Source organism: Corapipo altera, unplaced genomic scaffold (assembly GCF_003945725.1).
Source record: "Corapipo altera isolate COAL_440 unplaced genomic scaffold, ASM394572v1 45, whole genome shotgun sequence".
Lineage (NCBI taxonomy): Eukaryota > Metazoa > Chordata > Aves > Passeriformes > Pipridae > Corapipo > Corapipo altera.
This window is the reverse complement of record NW_020884877.1, coordinates 11,075,535-11,099,099: the sequence shown is the minus strand read 5'-3', so window position 1 is coordinate 11,099,099 and position 23,565 is coordinate 11,075,535. Positions and strand designations below refer to the sequence as shown.

General features: G+C 34.1%; 1 protein-coding gene across 1 annotated transcript in view; it reads right to left on the bottom strand.

The window, feature by feature from the left end:
• The window catches only part of CCDC141 (coiled-coil domain containing 141), a 76,949-nt gene that overhangs the window by 30,215 nt on the left and 23,169 nt on the right, over positions 1 to 23,565 (bottom strand). Inside the window, exons 9-16 of the mRNA XM_027637394.1 lie at positions 21,869 to 21,988; positions 13,785 to 13,979; positions 10,282 to 10,454; positions 6,247 to 6,388; positions 3,843 to 3,962; positions 2,566 to 2,757; positions 1,557 to 1,733; positions 28 to 207 (exon numbers count right to left, since the gene is read on the bottom strand). Coding sequence (XP_027493195.1) covers positions 28 to 207; positions 1,557 to 1,733; positions 2,566 to 2,757; positions 3,843 to 3,962; positions 6,247 to 6,388; positions 10,282 to 10,454; positions 13,785 to 13,979; positions 21,869 to 21,988 — 1,299 coding nt within the window. The remainder of the gene's footprint in view (positions 1 to 27; positions 208 to 1,556; positions 1,734 to 2,565; positions 2,758 to 3,842; positions 3,963 to 6,246; positions 6,389 to 10,281; positions 10,455 to 13,784; positions 13,980 to 21,868; positions 21,989 to 23,565) is intronic.

Here is a 23,565-nt window from a genome sequence, read left to right as displayed (position 1 = left end):
TGGTTTTTTCCTAGCTATTTTACTTACAATTTTTAGTTGTTCTTTAAATATTTGGCACTGTTGCTTGATGGGTTTTACTTGAGTAATTTTAAAATTCCAGATTGCCCAAAGTTCAGTCAGCTCTTTCCTTTCTTTATTCAGATTAAAAATTATATCTTCTGTTACTTGTACAGATTTTTCTACTTTCAATATTAAACACTCAATTACCTGGCAAATAAACAGACAGATTTTTTTCCCATATATATTTTTATAAAATACAATTAAAACCTCATGACACTAGAGTCTCAACAAAGCTTAATAAAATAAAAGTGTAACTTTTTAAAGATTTCTGTTACATTTAAATACACTTTTCTCTTAGAAATAGGCATAGATCAGAATTTGTATACTGAGGACATCTCTAAAGTTGGAGTTTAAAACCTAGAACAGGTCAGTAATGACTGAATTATTGCCGTCTGATGGCTGTTTAACACTCATACAAAAATACAGTAATTTTTGAATAGATAGAACTACCCAAAGTGGCCTTTTGGGGAATAAATAGCAACTGGAAAACAAAGTAGATGAAGAAAAGACCACTCCTTTGGCTGATAAACCAAGCAGCATTGAAGCATGGAAGGGTTAAAGTGTCTATTATTCCACGCTATACCTTCCAGGTAGCTCAATGCTACAACCTAAGAATATCACGGGAACAGGGGAGCAGCAAATATGGTGTCGAAACACTTCCAGGTCTTTAGGGAGATAAAATTTGAATATATGTTAAGACTTTCAGTGACAAAAGTGCAGCCTCATATCTACACATATTTGGTTTGCCATTACTCTGACTATTTTAACTGTGCTTGGTTCCTTTCAGCTGTGACAAACACGCTTCAGCCCACTCTAACAGCCTGAGCACTTTCCCTCCTTCACTAGGTTTTCCCAGGTCATCTTGCAAGCTGCTGCAGGTTACCAACACCACCTTCCCCTTCTCGACCTTATGTAACTGCTCCCTAGTTTGTTCTATAAAACCAGAAAGAACAGCTGGTTATCCAGGCTGTCTGCATTAATTGGGGTTAGTTTAGGAGGTGTGGCGCAGGGAATGATTGCACATCTCAAATGATCAGCTCATGAGAGGTTGTTGGAAAATTAGATAGGGATGCCTAGGCAGTGTAGCTGAACCCAAGAATGAAAAGACACGGGAAAGATTATCTTTAAGTAGCTCCAACATCCATTTCTTTAGAAGAATTCATACCCTCAATCAGTAAAGACTGCTTGCCTCTCAGTAGAAGTAAACATTATACTGTACTTGCATATATGTTGCTTTCCAACACGAACAAAACAGATATCTGCACATATTACATTTGTATGCATGGACTGGATCATTAAGGGTTCTGTCGTTGTTAATCACAAAACTTTTCGTATTACTTGAAATAATACTTTCATATTTTTAAAGTATTTAGCAGCATCAGTCCCTCTAAAACTAGGTACTGGAGAAATCACAATCCATCAGTCACAGAACTAGGATTAGACCTCATCACAGGGAAATATAAAATATTCAATATGGTTTAGCAGATTAAACTCACCACATTTACTAAATCAAGAAAATAGTAACCCATATTTTGTGTGGAAAAAATCTTCTTTATAGTCTTTTGCCACTGAGTATTAGCTGACTCCATGGCAATTTTATTTTCAGCCTCTCTATTTGTCTGCAGTTGTTTTGATTTATAGAATTCCTTCAGGTTTTTGATACTATCATTCACCTATAGGAAGACATAAACATCAAAAATCAGATCAAAACTTGAGATGCCATAATGAGAACATTAATAAAGACATGATAAATTTGAATAGCAGTCTCCGAATATTTTCCTGATTTTAAAATCTATCATTGTCCCTAAAATCTCTATGAACATCAAATAATAAAATAGTTTTAAATAACTTGTGAACATGTAGATGGCAAGCAGATAGCAGCAATTTGCTCAGTTTCTGTCACATTACATGGATTTTATATACCAGTATATCAAGGCACTGATTTTCACAGATCTGTTTAATAACTAAAGTTAGCAATAATCAGAAGCAGACGAAATCCAATTTTTTGGTATTTTGTCACCCAATAAATAAGTAAATCCTATGGCTAATTTTATCTGATAGGTTCCATTCCAGCTTAAATTTCTTTCTAAATATAAAACACTGTTGCAGAACCTTAAAATGGAATCCAGATCAAAATGAAAAGTAGTTGTCCTGGTAGCACAACTACCAAAATTATGTTGGTATTGAATTGATTGTGATTTCAGCTAGAGTTGTTTTTTATTTAATTTTTAAATCCATTCAGATGAATTAGCACTTCAGTGGAAGTAGTGCAAGACAGCAATAAGTATCTATATCAACATACTATGTGACACATTTTTAAAAGTTATATGAAGAAAAATCAGTACATTTAATATTCAGAGTACATATATGGAAGTATTTTCATTACATATATAATGAGAGTGGAAATGTTCAGAGGAGAAAAATTAAAATTGATTACAATGTAAGCACATTTTTCACTCGTTAGATTTTCACAGTCTGGTCCGAGAATTAATAAGTAATCCATACCTCTACAGCTGACTTTAAAAAGGTCACATAAGTTTCTAGGATTTCTAGTATTGAACTAATATTTTTTTCAATTTTTTTCAGCTCTTTACTCAGAAGTTCAGTTCTGCTAGAAAAAGCTGCCACCTGCTCAGGTTCCAACTCTTCCATATCTTTGATGATTCCCTCAGCTGCTTCCAGTTCATACCAACTTTCCTTTGAAGGGTAGAAACATAGAAAAATATGTAAAATGACTGAAAAGGACTTGTGAATATTGATATCACATTGTTAATTTCCACTAGGATTGCTTATATAATTGAATTACTTATTTGAAGAGCTCATAATGGACATTATACGCTGAAAACATCCATTTCTTTCCTACAAATGATATTATTAAAATAGCTATTTTGAAAGCTAGCATATCACAATCCACGGAAAGAATACGTAGAACAAGTTACTATTGACCGGGGAGATTATACACTGCAACAAAGGTAACACCCCAGCATGGAAAAATTTGGCAGAGAAGACACTAACAACTATTATACAGTCTTGAGGAACAAAAAGAGGTTCTTTCTCATCTGCTGAGATTTTTATATTGTTACTATATGCTCTCCAGAATTTCTTTAAAGTGAATTTTATTTCCACACGTACTCTGGACCCATTCCTTGGGTCCCATAAACAGTTGCCTGCAACAAAAGAGAACTCTGTGGGAGTAATGGAGTTTTAAGAATTAAAAATACATAGTCCTAAAATGTATACTGCCATGTTGTTCAGCTTAGGCATGAAATATGCACCTATGTCAAGGCAGTGGAGGGGATTCAGCTGGTTTTAAAACACTTTCAGATATTGCAGTACTGCTATGGGAGTTGGAAAGGCCCTGGATGTGACTTAAAAATAGCCTCACTACAGAGTTGAGTGCTGCAGTGCTTTCATACTGTGGCTGCACTCCTAACATGACCAATTGATATCTGACAGCAACTTTACAGCCCCCTTCACAGTTTCCCCTTATGGGATTTACTTTTTTCTTTTTTTTGCCAATTCATCCCTTTCTATCAAGGGTAGGTACTAGAATCTTGAGGCAGTAACAAATAACACCATGAGACAGAGACAATGAGGAAAACAAATTATATAAGGACTGACTTTTAATGTTATCTATGGTTTTATTCATTAATTACACTTTTCAAAATAAACTATAGACCTATTTTCTTTCCAAGAAACTCTCAGTCTCTCACCTTATTTAGAATTACAGACAGCATGCATTTGTTTCTAAAAGTACGTAAAATCATTGAAGGGTTTTTTACCTTTGTTTGTTTAGCCAGTTCAAGGTGTTTGTTCAAAACTCTTTCTGCCTCACACAAATACGAGCCAACCTCCATACCAACTGCAAGCATCACGGTGATTTTTTTAACCGACTGCGACACCTTCATTTGAAAGTATTATTTACATAGTTAATTTATATAAGCAGACCCAGACAACAACTAAGTACAAAGCAGCTGCTCGCTCACACACCACTTCCCCCTCTCCCCCCCACACACCTCAACCTCAAATGGCAGGATACGGAGAAGAATTAAAGAAAAGGTGAAACTTGTGCCTTAATATCATCTATAGTCAGAGAATGCCAGGAATTAAAATATAAAGGAAGAAAAATCTTCTATTTTTCCCAAGAAAATTCTCACAGGTGTGGTCAAAAAACCCTCCTGTTTGCTCTCATTTTGTTGAGGGTGCTTTCCTTTACCCTAAGTGTTTCAGGCCTGTGATCTCACTAAGGCACACCTGGATTATGATCTAGATGTTACAGTCCTGGAAGAAATATCTCTATTCTGCTCCAGGGTTTTTTCTCAGGAAGTACATACAAAGCTTCTCTGCCAAGCCAAGCCACCTATTTTTATGCAGATGCATGCACAGAATTCCATTTAATTGTCACTCTCAGATGTTACATATACATTATAATAATAAAACAGATTATGAGGAGTACAGGCAGATACCAGACATAGCACATATAGGTATTATTAGACTAGTGCATTCACATGTAACACTTTTCTTAAGAAGTGGCTGCCAATTGAGGTTCAAACTTTATTACATAAGACTGAGAGGCCTTTGAATTTAGCATGAGATTCTTTGGGATACTTTGCATTAGAAGGTTAGGATGGGAACTGTGTTGCTTGGTAGGAATATAAGCACTCTTCACTGCAATGAAAAATCATGTGTTATGACACAAGTCTCCAAAATGTTCTCTAATGCAAGGCTGGGAACAAAGCGACTAGAACAAACTGCAGACTGAAATTTTATGTTCAGATTGGAGCCTACATTTTAAGTAAAAATTACCTTCATAACTGAACTTTCAGCTTAAGATGCCAGTGACATCATTTCTAGAAGACCAATAGCAGCTACCAGCAAATATTTTATTTTCAGTTAAACTTAAAGATATTTTTTCACCGTGTTCCAATATCATGAGGACTCTTCTACACCATTTATACATAAATAAATTTGTGGCAAATTGACTTCATGTTTGATTCAGAATAGTTCATTATAAACATCATGCAAATACAAAATATGAGATTGCAGACTTAATTATTCAGTCATTAAATTTGATTTACTTTTCTGGTCTACACTCTGGATTTCCTTCATATGAACATTGCTAAAAGATTGTATTTTTTAATTTGAATTCACACACGGAAACTTATTTAGGAGCCATGTGTTTATTCCATCTCTGACAAGTCATTAAAAGAGTCTGTAATACTACATGGCATTTTAACAGTTTAAAGAAGGTTGTGCTGCCCTTCATGCATTGGGTAGCTTAATTAATAAAAGGAATTTTTATTGTGAACAGAATCTTCTTCAGCTTTACTGAAAATTTGCTGTGGTTCAGTCACCATGGTTATTAACTCTCAATTTTGACACACTTCTATTTTTACCTTCAGCCAAATGAAAGAGAAGACACAGAAACATAGGAAACCCTCATGCAGGTCACAGTCCTGATTGCTCACTTCTTTTCCAAAAGAACAAATTATAATAGTTCATTATCCAAGCAAATCCACTCTTAATTGAACATCACTGGTAAAACATTCTCATGGAAACAGCTGCATTTTTCAGAACAGTTTTAGGTGCATTTGTGTTGACAACAGCATTCTAACTACAACTGTGCACTCTCTAACAAACCAATATTTTACTTGTAATTACTGGAGTCAACTTTAATTTTTGTATACCTAAATTATGGAAATGCAATTCATGAATGCATTAAGTAGACGACATGTTATGATGATGATGATAATCATCATGAAGATGATCAGAGGGCTGGAGCACCTCTCCTACGACAACAGGCTGAGAGAGTTGGGGTTGTTCAGCCCAAAGAAGAGAAGGTTGCCGGGAGACCTTATGGGACACCCTTTCAGTACCTAAAGGGCCTTACAGAAAAGCTGGAGAAGGACTTGGAGTGCTAGGACAAGGGGGAATGGCTTCAGACTGAAAGAGGGTATGTCGAGATTAGATGCAAGGACGAAATTCTTCACTGTGAGGGTGGTGAGGCCCTAGCACAGGTTGTCCTGAGAAGTTGTGGATACCTCATCCTAAAAGTGGTCAAGGCCGGGTTTGATGGGGCTTTGAGCAATCTCGTCTAGGGGAAGGTGTCCCTGCCCATGGAGCTTGGAACTACTGGATATTTAAGATCCCTTCCAACCCAAAACATTTTATAATATTATGATGTACCTTATTTAGATGATCTTCAAGTGAGGCAGTCCACTGTTGTTTCTTCAAAGTAAGTTCTTTATAATCTGGACACTGCCTGATCAATTGATCTACTTTTTTTTGAACATATTCCATCATTTTCTGAATTCCTGTTACCCAAGAGCTGAAATGGAAAAGTAGAACTGCTGTTTATTTCTCATTTTTTGCTCAACACACAAGATGATTATAATTTTAAAAAACCCGACACCTTTTCTGTTGATTTTTATGATGACTAATTTATGAATTTTAAACTGTGACCCCTAAAAGAAAACTAAGATAAATATTAAAACAAATCCAAACAAAATTGATAATTAGTAGAACACAGGAATGACATTTCCAAACAAATAATTTGTTACCAGTCCCTAAGGTAGATTCCCAAGACAGATATACTAATTCTCACAGGACAAATATCACGATTCACTGAGAAACAGCTAATTTCCCTTCCTTTCCCTTCTAGCTATACTATCTAAAAACTAAAACCAAAAATGGAAGAGCTTAAAAAGAGAGAAAATATATGGCCTATCATTTCTACTTTAAAAAGAATGCTTTCTTTGGACTCTCAAAGATTTCAGTGTTTTTACAGTACCTGAAAAAAGATTGTCATATACATAAATCGACCTTTCCTTAAAGATTTTCTTTCAACAGGAGAAAACAAAACATCAATTTACAAGACAATGTCTTGCCTATAACTTAAATGTATATTATCAGGGAAGCAATTCACAATCTGAATTCTTGAGGCAGTCCTCTTTAGATTTTAAAGAGGTTACTACATAGAATTAAGAAATGAAATTTTGATATATATAAAAAAAAAATCCACATGTCAACTGATTTAATATTCAAATTTTATTATAAGAATTCTTGTTAAACAAATGTTCAAAATAAATTTTTTCATTCCTTTAATTTCATCAGAAACCCATGATAATACAGGTTTTCTACTTTCTCCTCTAATATTAAAGAAAATTTTCTCCTCCCTTCAGATAAGGCTCAGAGTTAAATTCTGCAATCTCAAAGAAAACCTTTAGTATACACTACTAATATGAAGGGTAGTATTAATATATCATTCTGTTTGAATTTGATCAAAGAATTGGACACAAAGAGAACCCAAATTTTAAGTCCTTTTTTGGGAGTAGGTGGTTTCAAATTCTTTACATTACTCTTTCAAAAATTAGCAATCTCTTAGTTGCTGCTTTAATCTTAAATTCTAAAAATGTCATTCCTCTATTTTAGCACTCCTTAAAAAAAAAAGGTATGTTTAAAAACTTCTACTAGCACCAGTCCTTTCAAAAAAGCAGTAAGAGAACAAGATTTACAGTTTTTGAAAAGGATAATTTAGATCTTTGGACGTATCACTGGTTTGTTATGATTTCATACATTTATAATAGCAGTAAAATAAAAACAGTTCTTATACTCATAGGCAAGCTACTTGGCTGTCAAAGTAACAAGGGTTATCTTAATGGGCAAAAAATACTGCTTGTATAATTTTTTATAATTAATACAGATAAACTTTTGCTCCTGTTTTTCTAGCTGATTTTAGTTTAAAAATATGAGTGCTCAAAAATCAGCCTGATCAATATTTTAATTTTGAAACATTCTAGAATTACAAGAACTGCCCTCTGTCACTTTTCTTCCAATATGAATATTTTCAGCATTTTAATTTATTTGGACTACCTTTTAGTATAAATGTCTCAAGAATATTTAAAATTAGGACAAAATTAACATAATATTTTTCCATTTTTACTGTGAGTTGGATTTCCAATTATGCCACTGAATTCAGTGTCACTAGCCTTAAATATAAACCTCCCTCAATGTGAGGATATCAGTATTAGATTTTTAAATCATAAACTACTAGATCTATCTTATCATATGTATACAAACTACCCAGCTCATTTTTGGTTACTCTAAAATTGAAAATGACAAAACAATGTGGATACAGAAAACTACCTATACTTTAGTTATCTTAATGTTCAAGCACTCTGTCTTCTCTCAATGCATTTAAACAAGTAGTACTATACATGGCAGCTATTTTGATATTGTCTTAGAAATGCATTTTCCAGTACCTTCATTCAAAAGATACAGTGAAAATCAGGGCATTATCTATTAAAACTGACAAAATCTTACCCAATATGAATGAAGTCAGATGATTCCTTCTCTTTATTAATACTGTTTGAACAGCTGGAGAATCTGGTTTCCTTATTAAAACTAGTAAAGGCATGCAACTGGCAGAGCATGCTATACCTTCTCTATCACAAGTGCTGAAAGAATCTAAAATTACTGTGCTCCAACTACTCCTTCAGGGAGCTGCTATTTTCAAATTCCACACAAATCCCACACTTGCTGCCAGTTACTTCAAGAATCCTGCCAGATCGCAAGCAGTTAACAACTATGTATCTCATTGTCACATTATACTTGTCTTTCTTATCACAAAGATAAGTTTTTTGCAAAGATGCCTAACATTTCTGGATCCACATCCTTCACTGCTTTCAAATAATAACTGCCCATGTCCTTCAGGATTTCTAGTCTGGTTTGATAAAGGAAATGGGAAGTCTGTGAGGGCAGCTAAGACTAGTAATCACTTGTGCAGTAAGGGGAACGAACCAGTAAACAGGATTTAATCTCGAAAGATGTTCTGTTTTCTGTCCTCCTTTGACCCTCAGTTGCTCATACAAATCTTATCCCATGAGACTTAATCAATGGGTTAAACACTGGCCAGCATTTAAGAATAGCACAGGGGGTTTTACATGATGAAGAGAGGCCTCTTTCAATACATGAACTTTTCTGGAAGAATGTTCTGGAATATAACATCTTACCACATTTGCTGATAGAACTCACTGTGTCACCATTACTACACTCATGAGTTGGCTGGGAGCATTTTGGGTATATCCTAAGACCACGAGTTGGGCAAAAACACCCTAGACTTATCTGGGTGTATAATGAGATGAGCGTGAGTCAGGATCATACTTGTGCCAATGAAGATTAGCCTTTTGCTGTGTTCTTCTGGAAGAGTCTAGCCAGCAGTTTACTCCCTTCTGTTAAGGGTTTGTGAAACTGCATCTGGAGGCCAGTTTGTCCAGTTTGAGTCCCCACAGCACAAGAAAGACAGACAGGCTGAAGTGAATTGAGCAGAGGCCACCAAAATGGTTGGAGGGGGTGCTGACAGAATTCCGTTCAGAGTAGAGAAGTGGTGAAGTTTATTATCCATGAGGAAGTGGGGTTGGAGAAAAGACAGGATCATAGTCTTTTCAGAGGCGTACAGCAAATGGACAAGAGGAAATGTTCACAAGTTGCAGTAACAGAAACTTTGGCTAGGTATAAGAAAAAAATGTTTCACAAGAAAAGTGCTTAAGAAATGGAACAGGTTGGTCAGAGAGACTGTGCAATTTCCATCCTTGGAGATATCAAAAATTTGGCCCTGAGCAACCTAATTGGACAGGTTTGGGGCAAGGGATTGCATTAAATTACCTCCAGAGTTACTTGTCAGTTTAAATTATTCCATGATTGCTATCCTCAAGCCCATGCCTAGGAATATTAAGCGTTCCACTTGCACAGAAGTAGTAGTACTACTCATTGAAATATGTGGCAAATTCATTACATTCAGGCAGTGAGGCCTGAAGGTAACAGGGAAAAAAACTGAAAAGCCATAATATTCTGTATCTGCTTTCTTATAAAAGGACTTCTTTATTTTTATGATTTATAAGCCTGGAATTTTTCACTGTTCTTTAGAAACAGCAAAACACGTTTCTAGTCAGGTTGCCTATTAAGTTTCACCTTCCCTCTCTAAATCACTGCTACCTCACCACTCTTACAAGTAACATGTAGTACTCCTAAAGATTTTTGTTAAAGAGATTGGTTTGTATAAATACCACCAGAGAACTATGACAGAAGCATTGAGTCTTTAAATGCACACCTACTTAGTAAACTACACTGGCTCTAAATGCAATCTGATTCTAAGCAGTCAAGTTATAAAGCAACAACTAATCATGGAGAAATGAAGCACATATGCAAAAATGGAGGGAATACCTGTGAGAATCTGCTTTATTAACTAAAGTTTGTCCCTTTTGCATGGTAGTCACTGTGCAACCTTTAATTGCTTCCTGTAATTCCTCGTACTTCGTTGTCAAGGTAGGAAAACATAAGCCTTCTGAGTTAGAGATTTTACGATAACTCTCAATACCTTCAAGACCATCAAGTACCTGAAGAAAAAAAAAAGCATCTGTTGTCAATATTTCTATTTACAATGTGCATGTATATTATTTTAAATAAAGAGATGATCAATAAACATTTAATATATGACATTTCTTCAGAAATGAAAAGCAAAATTTAATTTAGGGTCTGATATTGACTTTGCAGGTCATAAAGCAGCCCACGTATAATTCAATGAGAGTTAATATAAGTATGAGCATGCAAAACTGTGATTACTTTTTAAATTTAAAACTATTCCATTTTTCCAGCAATAGTAAGGTCAATTTGACATAATGAAGCAGAACCGCAGCAGAAGAAGAACAAGAGTAATACAACACATTAGCACTCAAAAGTTTTACTGAAGCACAGTCTTAAAGTGTTAACAAAACCTTTTTTCCCATGCTTTATATTTTTCAATTGTATATCCAACAAATAAATCAAAATTAAATATATTTTTATTAAAATTGTAGGCTTTAATTTTGCACATACACAGTTTTGATTTTGTTATACCAATTGTCTATTTTCCTTTAGTGTAAGCATAAGTTTCCTCTTTCAAATTTCAGAAAAAGTGACAAAAGCACTCTAAAAAGACTCCTGTCTTTCTATACAGAGTAAGGACAATTTTACAATACTTCATATACTCTATAGTATAGTGAATTATCTTGCAGACTTATAGTCTAAAAATACATTGCTCTTGAACCTTCAGTTCATCACTGAGAAGAATTCTGAGAGACAACAAATATATATATATATGCTAAAATACTATCTGTAATTATGTCAACTTTAAAACTACTATATCAGAAGAGAAAAGAACTCTAAGGCAGACTAACTTTGACTTTAAAGGCTTTTGCAAGGTTTTACATTAATAAAAAATTGAAAATTCAGTAAGATTCTTAGGGCACAATACGATCCAGCTTTCTACAGCATATGGAATATGAACCAAGAGCATAGCAGCTGAAAATGAACCACTTTTACTGACTCAAAACATCAAGGAGAGATGCCTGAACTCTCTCAAACAACTGAAATGTTTGTAAAGGAAATAAATTAAAGAGGATGAGCAAAAGTAATTCAACTTATATACACAATGGAATAAAATAAGACATGCATACTCTTTTGTTATTTCTGGAAAAAAAAAAATCCTGACCATACAAAGAAAATTTTCTAAGAGCAAAAACACTCTGTCAGGGGAGTGTAATTGAAGGTACCCCAGGAAGGACTTTTCCTAAAACATGAAAACATTTTTGTCATTGCTAAGTATAAAAAAGGCCATAAACTTCAGATCAAGACAGTAATTACAATCATCTTTGAAAACTCACAGACTCATGGACCTATGTGAATCTCAAAGATCTTTCTTCTGTAAATAGAGGCCATTCATATGAACTCAGAAACTGAGTGAAGTTTATTTATTTTGTGTAATAGGCTGTGTATAATGAATTCCAGTCTTCAGGACCACACTTAAGAATACTAAATAAAAGAGTCACAGGAAAGTTGTAAAGTGTTCAAGAATGATTATGCACTTACAAGCATTTCAGAAGGAGTTAACCTATCAGGCAGACTTACTCTAAGTAGTACTAGTTAGCATATTTAACTAGGTAAGCAGCATAAGTTTCACTGGATCATGCAGAATACTCCACCCCTGTCTCTCCTAGGTATTCACTTTCAAGCTATTTACTATCTCTCAAACGAGTTTTGAAGCAACTTATGCACCAAAGTATACAATACTCCAAAGCTAAATAAAAACATGAATCCGCACGCATACTGAATTTAGTAAAAGCCTCATTTATTTATGTGAAGTTATCAAAGTGAATGTTTTCAAGTTTTTGCTATATCAAAGCAATCTTGGACTATTCCACGTACCATTTCCCAAGTACTCTCAGAGGATAGCTACACAGAGATCCCCCTGTAGAAATTCAAACTGAAGATAACTACATTGACATAGAAATGCGTTGACATTTAAAGGAAAGCTTAGGAAGGGAGGTACATGATGACAAAAGAGCCAAAAAGCTCACAAATATTGTTTAATATTGTCAAATAAACAACCAAATGCTGCCAAATGCACTCATAACTTAAGAGTACAAACACAATGTAATTGCTCTACTTCTGGTTTTTTATTTGTCTGAAATCATTAAAAATTAAAACGACAATGAGATACACAAGCTCTAAAAGGAGCTCTCTTCAAGTTATTTCAAAACAATTAATTTTGCTCATTTGCCCTTTACATGTAAAGAGAATCCGGGTGTATACCCTGAGAACAAGGGAAAATGTCTTTTTTCTGAACTATAGTAACTAGCGATTTGTTCACTCTTATACATACCAATTTTAATGAAATGCTGTGGAGACACATCTGAGATAGTGCTTTCTTCAGCAGGTACAACCACAAAGTACAGCCCTATATTCTGGAAAGATGCTACCTTTGCTCTCAAAGCAATGGCCTTTATTTGTGTAGCTCCCTGTCTAAACTAGAAGACAGTGACTATCAGCAATAGTTTTAACTGTTTTCGTTAGCCCATCGCAGATTTCTCATTACAAATGAAATCAAGAAAGATCAGACTTATTGGAACAAAAGATATAAGTAAATAATTTCAACTCCAAGTGTTGTTTATATGTTGTTAAAGAAATACCAAAGGAAGTCGTATGGGTTAAAGACACGTGATTACAGCCCCACCTGCTGCTCAAAACAAAAATTAGTGCAGGTAAAGTCTAAAAGTTTTTTCAGTACATTCAGTAGAGTTATGGAGATTGTTGTTGGAGCTATCCTTGGAAATAAACTGTTTTTAAAACTTCTATAAAATACAAAAAGACCATTTGGTCTTTGGAGACCTTAAAAATCAACTCCTAACTAGTCTCCTAAGGTTTTGGAAAAAAGGTTGCATTACTAATAACACTGACGATAATTAGCCCCTGTGAAAACCATTGCAAGAATAGACATTCTTTCTGGTATCCATACTAGCCTGTAACAGTTTGGGTATTTCAGCACAGTTCCTGTATCTTCATACAGTTTTATGCCATCGTGACAGAGCCCATGATCTTAAAGCCCAAATTTTTGGCAAATAAATATTTCCCAAATATCTTTCTTTGGAAACTGAGTGCTCTTCTCAATATACTTCAAAAAACAAACAAACAAACAAAAAAACCTAAAAAAAAAAAGTTTTTCAGAATGCATTTGCCAGTTTGGATAGAAGTTTGAGGCAAAAGGTCATATTAAAGGGTAATTGAATTTGTAGTTTTCCATTCCAAATTGTTTAGTAAACTGTTTGCTTAATCCCACATATATCAGTCTTCAAGAACACACTAAGAGTTTTATTATCAAGCTACTATTGCAAACTTGGCTTCTTACCAACCTTGCCAGCAGCGTGAAAAAAGTCATTGGCCTCTTGCAGCAGGGCTTTCCTTTCTTCCATATGGAAGCACACTTCTTCTCGTAACAAACAGATTTTCTGTTTTGAAAGTTTTAGTTGTTCTTTTTCTGTATAGTCCTCTGAAAGCAAGATCCTAAATGCTTCACTTTCCAGTTGTTCCACAGTGGAATTCCATTCCTAATGGGAAAAAATCCATTTTAATCAATTATACATAGAAAAGTAATATACTGCTTTGGTTGCTTCTTTTTTTTTCCCCCTGCGTTTTTTATAGAGAAAACTATAAAATAGTAAAACTCTTACACAGTGTACTTTGTTGCTGCTGTACTTGTCAACACTTAAAATTGGTGTCTTATTATACTGTTCAAAACAAAAGGAGCATCTAATACTATATTACAGTTTCCCATGAATTAGGTAACATATTTTTCCAGTAATTGATTAAATAATAGAAGAACCTTTTTTCAATTAATTTAGCACTTGCTTCCAAGAATTTGTATCAAATGTCTGGTAAAGTAGACAGAAGAACATTTTAAAATAAGAATTTTTTCATGAAAACACTCTGAAGCATACACAGGGCAGAAGAAGAATGCTTTTCAGCATGCTTAAAGATCATGGACCTCATGTTTGTTGTTTCTTTTTAGTGAAAATATTTCCAGTGAAAGCTTCTGGTTTTGGAATTTTTCCCCCAGAAAAGTAACCTGGTTATTCATAGCTCTTTCAAAACAGTAGCAATTCTAATTCCCTTACAGTGTCCCACCATGTTGCTTTATCCTTCTTTGAAGTACAGTAAGCAGTAGTAAAACTATTTTGGTCTCTGTATTTCAGTGCACTGACACTGTCCATTGTTTTGACAACAACTGGAACACTAAAAACACTTGTTTAAAAAGATGAACAACTTATTTTACGCAGACTTCTTGACCAGATGCAGTTCTCTCTCCCTCCTTATTGGTATGGACTAGATTTGGTTCAAAAACTAACAAGTGAGAGAGACACCCTACAATTCTCAACAAGCTTAAATAGTACATGGCAATTCCAACAAAAAGGACTACTTTCCTTGCTGAGTTCTAGATTACCTTGAACAAGTCAGGGAGAAGATTCAGCACTACTCACAAGTCAATGAAAACCACAGCTCAAAATGGAAAACATGCATTCAGACTATGCCTGTACGTTCTTGTCTTGAACTTATGAATTAATTTCTGCAGCTTCACAGCACATGAACTTAAGCTGAAACAGAGGTATTGACATGGGCAACAAAAATTTTAAAATATGCATAAACTCGTGGGGATAAAAAGCCATGATGCCTGGTGGGATGTCAATACATACCAACATGATAATCTCAAAATTATGACATATAAAAACACCTTCATCTTACTCAAAAATACAACTAACAAGGTATATTAAGTGATGAACTTTTCAGTGGGAATTAGTCCATGGTACTAACTGCTGCAAGTTGTAATAAGAGATAAACATTTTAGCAAAGTCAATTAAAACACAATGCATAATTAAAATGATAAAAGAGATGTTAAACATGATTTTAGCATGCAGATTTACATTAAATTAAAACCAATTTAAAAGGATATTAAAGATTATTTAGGCATTAAGTAAGCCTTTTATGGAAGAAAAATTTTAAAAAAGACTTCATGATAATAAATATAAAAGGACTGATAACACCTTCACTGAAGAAGTAGAAATGACTCAGATTACAGATTTATTTGATCAGTATCTTTTTTTTCTTGTGCAATGCAGCATATCCCTTCATCTTGAAAATGTGATGAGTAAGAAAAGGAAAATTATGAAAATCCTGCTAGGTTTGTAAATCATTTCTCCACTGTTGTGAACCCTCTACCTTTCTGCTATGGAGGGCCTAAGCTACTGTAAAAATCTATAAATCTGCATTAATACCTTATTTAGCTTTTTTCACGTTAAATCTACTTTTGCTTTTTACTTTCATTATAGTATTTTTCAAGAGTGTTAAAACTGATGAACTAAAAACATAGTAGCTTTAGGTAAAAGTCTTGAACTTTTTCTACCTTCTAAAGTATCCAGCACAAGCCTGGGAAAAAAGTTCAGAAATACCTACAAATTGTTATTAAACAATTACTGTGGGATAAATGGGTTTTTTTGGCCTATAACATAAACATTTCTGACTTTAAAATTCTAACTTTGAATTAAAACCTGAAAAGCTAAATAAAAGTTTTTGCACTGGAATATTCTAGGGTTAAACATATAAAACTTTGCAACACACCTATTTGACTTCATATCATGATCCATATAGTAGATGAAGTAGCATTTAAACCAAAAGTCAACTAAATGTTAATATACGTATTTTTCAGAATTGTGATAAATTAGTTTATTCTCTCATATGCAAAAATGTTCACAACTGAACTTTTTTTGAGCCCCAAATTTGCCTGTAACTGATTCATTGCATACATCAGTACACTGAGAATTTAGTTCCTGTGAATATATTTGAAGGGCTTTTACCTTCAAGAACTACGCTGCAGTATAACTACCAAACATATAATTCCCTCAGATTACAAATAAAATAGTGTCCACTAATACAACTGGGATTGTGAGCTGCTATGACTATTACCATATGAACTGTCTTCTGTGAAGTTCAGTGGATGGCTGTATCACTGTATTTAACAGTGAGCTGATAAAATCCACAAACAGAAAGAGGAAAAAGTAGCTCAAAGTCTGTCACCCCCCAAAAAATTGTTGACATCTGTTAAAAGATAATTCCAGGACAGAGAGAGACCTACAAAAACAAACAAAATACAAACAAACACAAAACCACCAAACAAACCTAAACCAAACAAAAAAAACCCAAACAACAAAAAACCAAACCAAACATCCCCCAAACTATTAACTGAAAAATAATAGACAGTTAATGTTAAAAATAAGAGACAGACTCTCCCAAGGAAGTGAGATGGCACTTCAGGAAAATCAGATACTAAGAAGAACCGAATAGATGAATGCAGATTTCCATTTGCTGCACATAAAAGATGAATATTTAGGTAAAAATAAAATTGCCCATAAAGAAAAATTCTTTTTTTATATATATACTTTGTTCTAGGTATCAAAATACAGGAGCATGTATTTCATCTGCTGTGCTATGAAATGCAACATTTGTCAAACTTGACAGAACACCCATCTCAGAAAAACTGGCAAGTGTTGGATAGCCTGGCTTTGCAACCATGCCAGAGAATGGTAAAGGTGCACAGCCATCCAGGAAGGCCACAGAAGAGAGCTCCGGACAGACACTGAACTGCAAAATAACATTTCCATGCATCTAAGCATTAGCTGCGAGATCAGGGAAAAAAAACCCAGGTAAATGCAATACTCTTGATCCTCATATCAATGCTAACAAATATAGCAACTCATGGCTCGGCTTCACGAACGAAGATTTGGGAGATATAGCAATTAATACCATTGTTAGTGATATTTAATTTTGTCATTGAGAACCACCTTGTAAGCTCATTAGAGTATTACCGTGTTATTACCTAACACAGCTGCTCCAGGCATGAAAAGCATGCAGACCTGTAAACCAGAGTACTCCATTGTGCTACTGTTCCTTAGTAAAAACAAAAAAGAGGACTGATTCCAGCATTGTTCAGTCCTGGAAAGAGACAGAAACTAGATCAAATGTAAACAATTTAGAATACTACTTTTCTTCATCTCTGAAGTTATTTGGCCACTAAGTGGTGCTAGCACTTCTTTTTTACCATGTCAAGCACCTCCAATGCACATAGAAATGCAACAGCAAGCAGGTAATCAGTGCCAGCAGATATTCTTATTGAAACATGATTTCCTAAATATGCCTTTTCTCTCAATTCCTGGTGGGCAAGGGGGTGGAGGAGGTGGCGGGTGGGTGGTAAGTCCTTGTGGGAGCGTGGGAGCCCTTCTAATGTTCGTGAGGGCTGAACCCTTTTTTTTTCCAGTTGTGAATCCTTGCGTTTAATTTTGGGCTCAATTATTTTACAAGCTAGCAATAATGTTTTCAGTGGTTTCACCTCTTATCAAGGTGAGGTTCAAGATAAGATACCAGCCTGAGAACATAATAAATCATTCTCCTTTCTCCTCTCAGCCCAGTCCCATAAATAAGATGCTAATCCTATAAATCCTTCTTAGTCTGGCCTCTGAAAATTTTAAGCAAATCATTTGTCCTGTTTGACTTAATGTAACAATATATGTGAGTAAACATCTTGTGTGAAACTATTCAGATATTGGAATTTTCCATTATCTTACTCCCTGTGAGAACACTTAAACTTGCTTTGCATGGCTAGTACACAGAAACATTTCGCTATACCCTCAAGGCTATAGTATACATATGAAATGTTACTTGAAAAGATTTATTTACACTACTTTAGATTCTAATACAGAAATCCCCAGGTAGTTTCAGACTAGTTTACCAATGTCTTTATTACTTTTAACAGAATGCCATGAGATAGCCATGGACACTCAGACAGTATGGTAAAGACACTAATTAAAATCTAGCTATATTTTTTCATCAATGGAAAATAATTTAAAGCCCCTAATTGCTTTTTGGAAACATTCAGTTTTGGCATGAGGGAACTAGACAAATGATAGTAGAGATCAACTCTGCTGTAAGCAATGACCAAGCTACCGATAAAGCATGTAATTAATTAATTAGCCAAGTAGTGTGTAAGGTACTCCTAAGAGTTCTTCCTGAACATGAAATCAAATTTTTTTTGCAACCATTTCCATATTTTCTCACATAAGCAGATAAAATACTTAACCGAATTGATAAGATTTCTGAAGACTTCTTGCAATTACATTTCACTCTGAAATTAATGTGGATTATTCACCTTGTTTATTACAACAAAAGTCGGACACTAAAGGGATCCCTGAAGGGAAGGTAACTCCAACCGTAGATTTAGTGTTGCTAGAAAAAAACTGATATTGTATTTTTCCTATTGCTAAAAAGATTGCTTCCAATATATACACAGTAAAAACTGGTGTCTGCTTTTATCTTGATAAAACATTTAAGAATTAGACATTTTAAAAAGTAGCTCAATAAAATAGAGGCAGAGGAATTTTGAAGCACTTAATGCAGTTAAGCTGTACATTTGAAAAGACGGACTTAATTTCTACTTATGAGTGTTTTACAATTTTGTCACATATTAAATTATTGTCAAGGTCATAAGGACTCTTGATTTCAGGGAGAAAATTAGTTTTTGCAGAAAAAAATATCTTATGACAAAATCCAAACAAATAGAAAATAATTCTGATTACTCTATACTACAAAAGTACTCAGCAAATACTCAAATGTGTGGTGATCACATGCATGCGTATAAAAGATATGCCAACTAGAGCTTCAAAAAGCAAAACATGTTGCATTTTTTTTTAGCAGTTTGAGTTACAAGGTAACTTAGTGTTGTTTTACAGCAATACTGTCACTGTCTGCAAAGTACATTATGTTGTACAGATGTAGCAGCACTGTTATACATCACAATATCCTGCTGGTCTGAATGCAAACTGAAAACATATTTTGGGAACTACAGATGTTTGCTTACAGAAAACTAGATAAATTGCTAGCATGTATTTTTTAAACCATTCTGTTCCTAAACTGGTTCTCGCCACATTAAATTTAGTAACTTCAGAGGTGATTTGGAAGAAAATATAAAATTATTGTTCAAGAAATTTTCTAATTGCACAAAAAGTCCTAAAGTGCTATAAAATAATGAGACAAGGTCAGTTACAGAGATTGAGTAGAACCTTTTTTTGAAGTAGGCTTGTTTGAACAAACTAGTGACAAGTAATTTAAGACTTACCAGAAATTTGTGTCATTACTGGGATGAAAGATTAGATCCTATAAAACAGTGACCCTGTCATGTTGTATGAACAACTAAAATGAAAATTTTACATGAAAAACAGCTTAAGAGAACTTTGTGCACACATGTATGGGAATACAGAGGGAATAATATATCTGTTTCCAGGACCTGTGGAATATTTTTTTAAGACTGTATCTAGTTCTTCATCGGCCTTCCCCAAACTGTGTCATGGAATTAATCAACAGCTTCTCAAACAGAATGAATGTCACACAACACTGCAGTTCCAAAATATATACATATGTATAAATACTTCAGATCAGGGATGCGATGCTGAAGGCCTGTGAGTTGCTGAAGATTCAGGGAATTTCATGTGCAAACACGATAGATCTTGTAATCCTGACTTTGTTTAGTTTGTGAGCAAAGATGACAAGTTCATTTCTAGGTTGTTCCATGTTTCAGTGTATTCCAATCATACAGATAACACACTACTTTGTGCAGTGATGACATTTAATCTCTGCTATCTAACAAATATTTACTGAAATAAACATTTGGTTGTATTTATCTGAATTTTATCTGAATTTAGTTGAATCTGAATATTTATCTGAATTTTACAATCAAGATGCCAGGGTCCTCCTTTATTCTGTTCTAAACGTTTGTGGTTCAGTGTTGCAAAAACTAAAGCACAAAGCCCCATAACTCACAGATTTCTCAACTGTATTTGCAGGATGCAGTTCAACCTAGCCACTCTTCTGCATATCAGAAGCAAAACCAAAATACTCAGTAACATTCCTTTCAAGAATTTAATTTCCCCCTGCTAGAACATCCTGCTAGTAAGAAAAGCAGAAGGCTAAAGATAAGATATTCTAAATCATAATTCACACGGATGCATAACAAAATGTTTAATGCTAGACACTTTTAAATGACCTTATTTAAAAACAAAAAGGCAATTCAGTAAAATCATATGAATTATCTATTACATAATGTATAGAGAAGAATTGTAAGGCAAACTGCAATAATAAAAGTTATCATTATAAGTTAGTTTCTGAATGGTCAACCATGGAAGGGATTATTATACAAAATGAAAATGTTCTTCTTTCTGCACTTATGCTATCATTTCTAATTCAGACAGTGAATTAAAAGGATAAACTTTCAAAATGGAACATGGGGAAGATTAATGATTATTTGGCTAGTTCTAAAATTCAGTAATACTTTAGGACTCCTCGACACTTTTATGAGTCCCCACAGTCTACTCATTTATTGTTTATCTGTTCTTTTTGTGCCAAAGGTCTGTTCAGAAGAATTTATATTTACATATTCATCTATCCTAAACAAAAAAAAAGTGTTTTCTGACATGCTTCTTAGAAGCATTAGAAATATTATTGTATTCTGTTTACATGACAGCCCTGAAGCAGTTAACTGTTAATTATGCAAACAGGCAAACATGTGACATTTAACCACACAGCTTACAAGGAAGCATAGCTGTGAACAATCATAAGCCTGCTAGTTGCTATCAACACAACAGCCTTTAAAAAGGCACTTGCTTCTACTGGAATAGTTTTTGGATGGAAATGACCTGCTCAATCATCTGGGTTATCCAAATTCAATTGCTTGAAAACGATACAGTGAGGAATGATCCTGACCCAGCAACAGTACTTACCTGATGACTGCACAATTTAGAACCTAAGAAGGGTTCTAAATATAGGCAATTTATATCATACAAATATCCTTTCTTTTTATATCAACTGTTTTTTAATCCCATCTTGCTTTCATAAGTGGTGGTAACAGATTCATTCTCTGGAAAACTGATATCAACAATGAAAATAACATTTTCAATTACTTTTAGTTATAAGAAATAAATGGGCAAATACCTTCTCCAATCATGTACTCAGCTCAGTGACAATTAATTATGGTAGAAATGGCTGGGGTTTTATCCTTTATGAACATGAATAAAATTGCTTTTCTTTATTTTTTGTCACATGGCTTAATACGTAAATTATTGGTATGGTACTTGATCACTAAATTGAAAAACCAACTGATCAACATCAAGGATTCTTCTTTTTATTGATAGCTTTTAAAATTTGGAATGCAAAAACCACTGAGAAGCATGGAGGTCTGCATTAAAAGAAGTAAAATGACTAAAATAATTTAGACACATAGAAATACATATCTTATGCACACCTACAAAATATCTACTCCTATAGCGCTTGTTAAATGCCCAAGGTCGTGTTTTCCTACTATTTAAAAGTTGCTTCACCAACCAATTATGTTATTCCTTACTTTCACTTTGACTTCCATTTCTTCAAGCTCTTGAAGTAACTCCTCATTTTCCAATAGAGATGAGCCTAAGTTTTGCTTCTGAAAGTAATCTCTGATGTTTTTCGTATACCAAGATGTTACCTAATTAAATAACAAAAAGAACTCAGTCAGTGAATAATTTGAGAAGTGATTGTCCATTAAAATATGTACAAGATAGTTTCATCCAAAAAACCCCACACTCATTCTCATTCCTTTAATTTTTCATTCCTAACGTTCATGCTTGTACTTAAATGCTTACATTTGTGTTATTTGAATGTTAATAAATGCAGAAGGAAAGGAATAGTAAAAAAGAAATCAATTTATAGCCACATGTAGTATAAAGGCACGGTTTTTGACACCATATAGGTTTTGTACATTCTCCCTTGAACTGGAATAACTTAAAAATATCCCTTTGCATACAGTAAAAGACTACAGATCTGAGTAATTTTGACCCAGCAGAACCTCTCCTTCCCTACCTTGAAAAACCCAGTAAAGCTATTGAGATAAAATTGTGGGGGATCATCTTTAGTAGCTTTAAAAAAATTATTACATCTTACTAAACTTACTTCAGCAAGTGTGTTCAGAAAACATATGCAGTATACAAATATATCTTCTAAAGTGCACAGAATTACTTGCATTTATATCTATTTAACTCATAGTAGGTACCTCTCACCTTCTTTGTAAACACATGGCAAGAAGTTCTGAGTGAAGTTTTGCATTTTAAAATAGTAGCAAAAATGAGTTATTGGTATCAAGGGGACTTCCCCCAGTCTTTTCAACCTGGAAAATCACCACTATACTTAAGTGATATGCATCATACTAAGAATTTTTGTGCTCTAGATACTACAGATTTTAATAGCACACTAGAGCTCGTGTAGAAGCTATTTTTAATAAATTTAAACAATCCTAAAATATGAAAGAACCTTTCAAATGTGTTGGAAATATTTTCAGCTACAAATAAAATATTGGTGACATTATCTCAGGAGCTCAACAGAGTTAGAAGAGTAAACTAATTATTTTACCACTGAGACTTAATTTTTTGAGCATATCCTCCAGATGTGTACTTACTGATTGAAACATTTTTCCTGGAAGCACATTTTCACCGAACATTTACTATGGGTTCACTGAAATACAAATGAATGGAGTGGACAACAAAAACTGTGCTAGAAGTCAAGTAAAAATTTCTCTGTAAATTAGGGCTGTTCTTCTTTATCTTAGCAAAACAAACTAGTACTTCTGTAATGTTAGGTAGAGGAAAAAGTGATTCTTTAACCCTATTATAGCTAAGTGTTCATCCCTTTACCAGTTGGCAATATTCCTTTCCATTACAGTGAGTTTAATCAGTTGGCTTCCACTACAGCTAATACCTCTGAGTGATTTCATCGTGCTGTCTTCGCTCTTAAGCGACCACTGGGAACACTTCACTGTGTTTTAAGTAAGAAACCAACAGAATTTTGCTTTCAGTGATTTTGGTGAAAGGATGGGAAAGGAGACAAGGTTAATATTTTTCAAAGCTATTTGAACAAGAGAGTGGTTTTGATTGGTTGAAATCTAAAATCACTCCAGTGTTTCAAGAATCAGACCTTATCATTCATTTACAATGATTATCTGCTCTGTTTGCAATGAATAATTCATATCAGAAATAAAAGGCTATTCAACATTTTTCTCAGGTTGCCAAG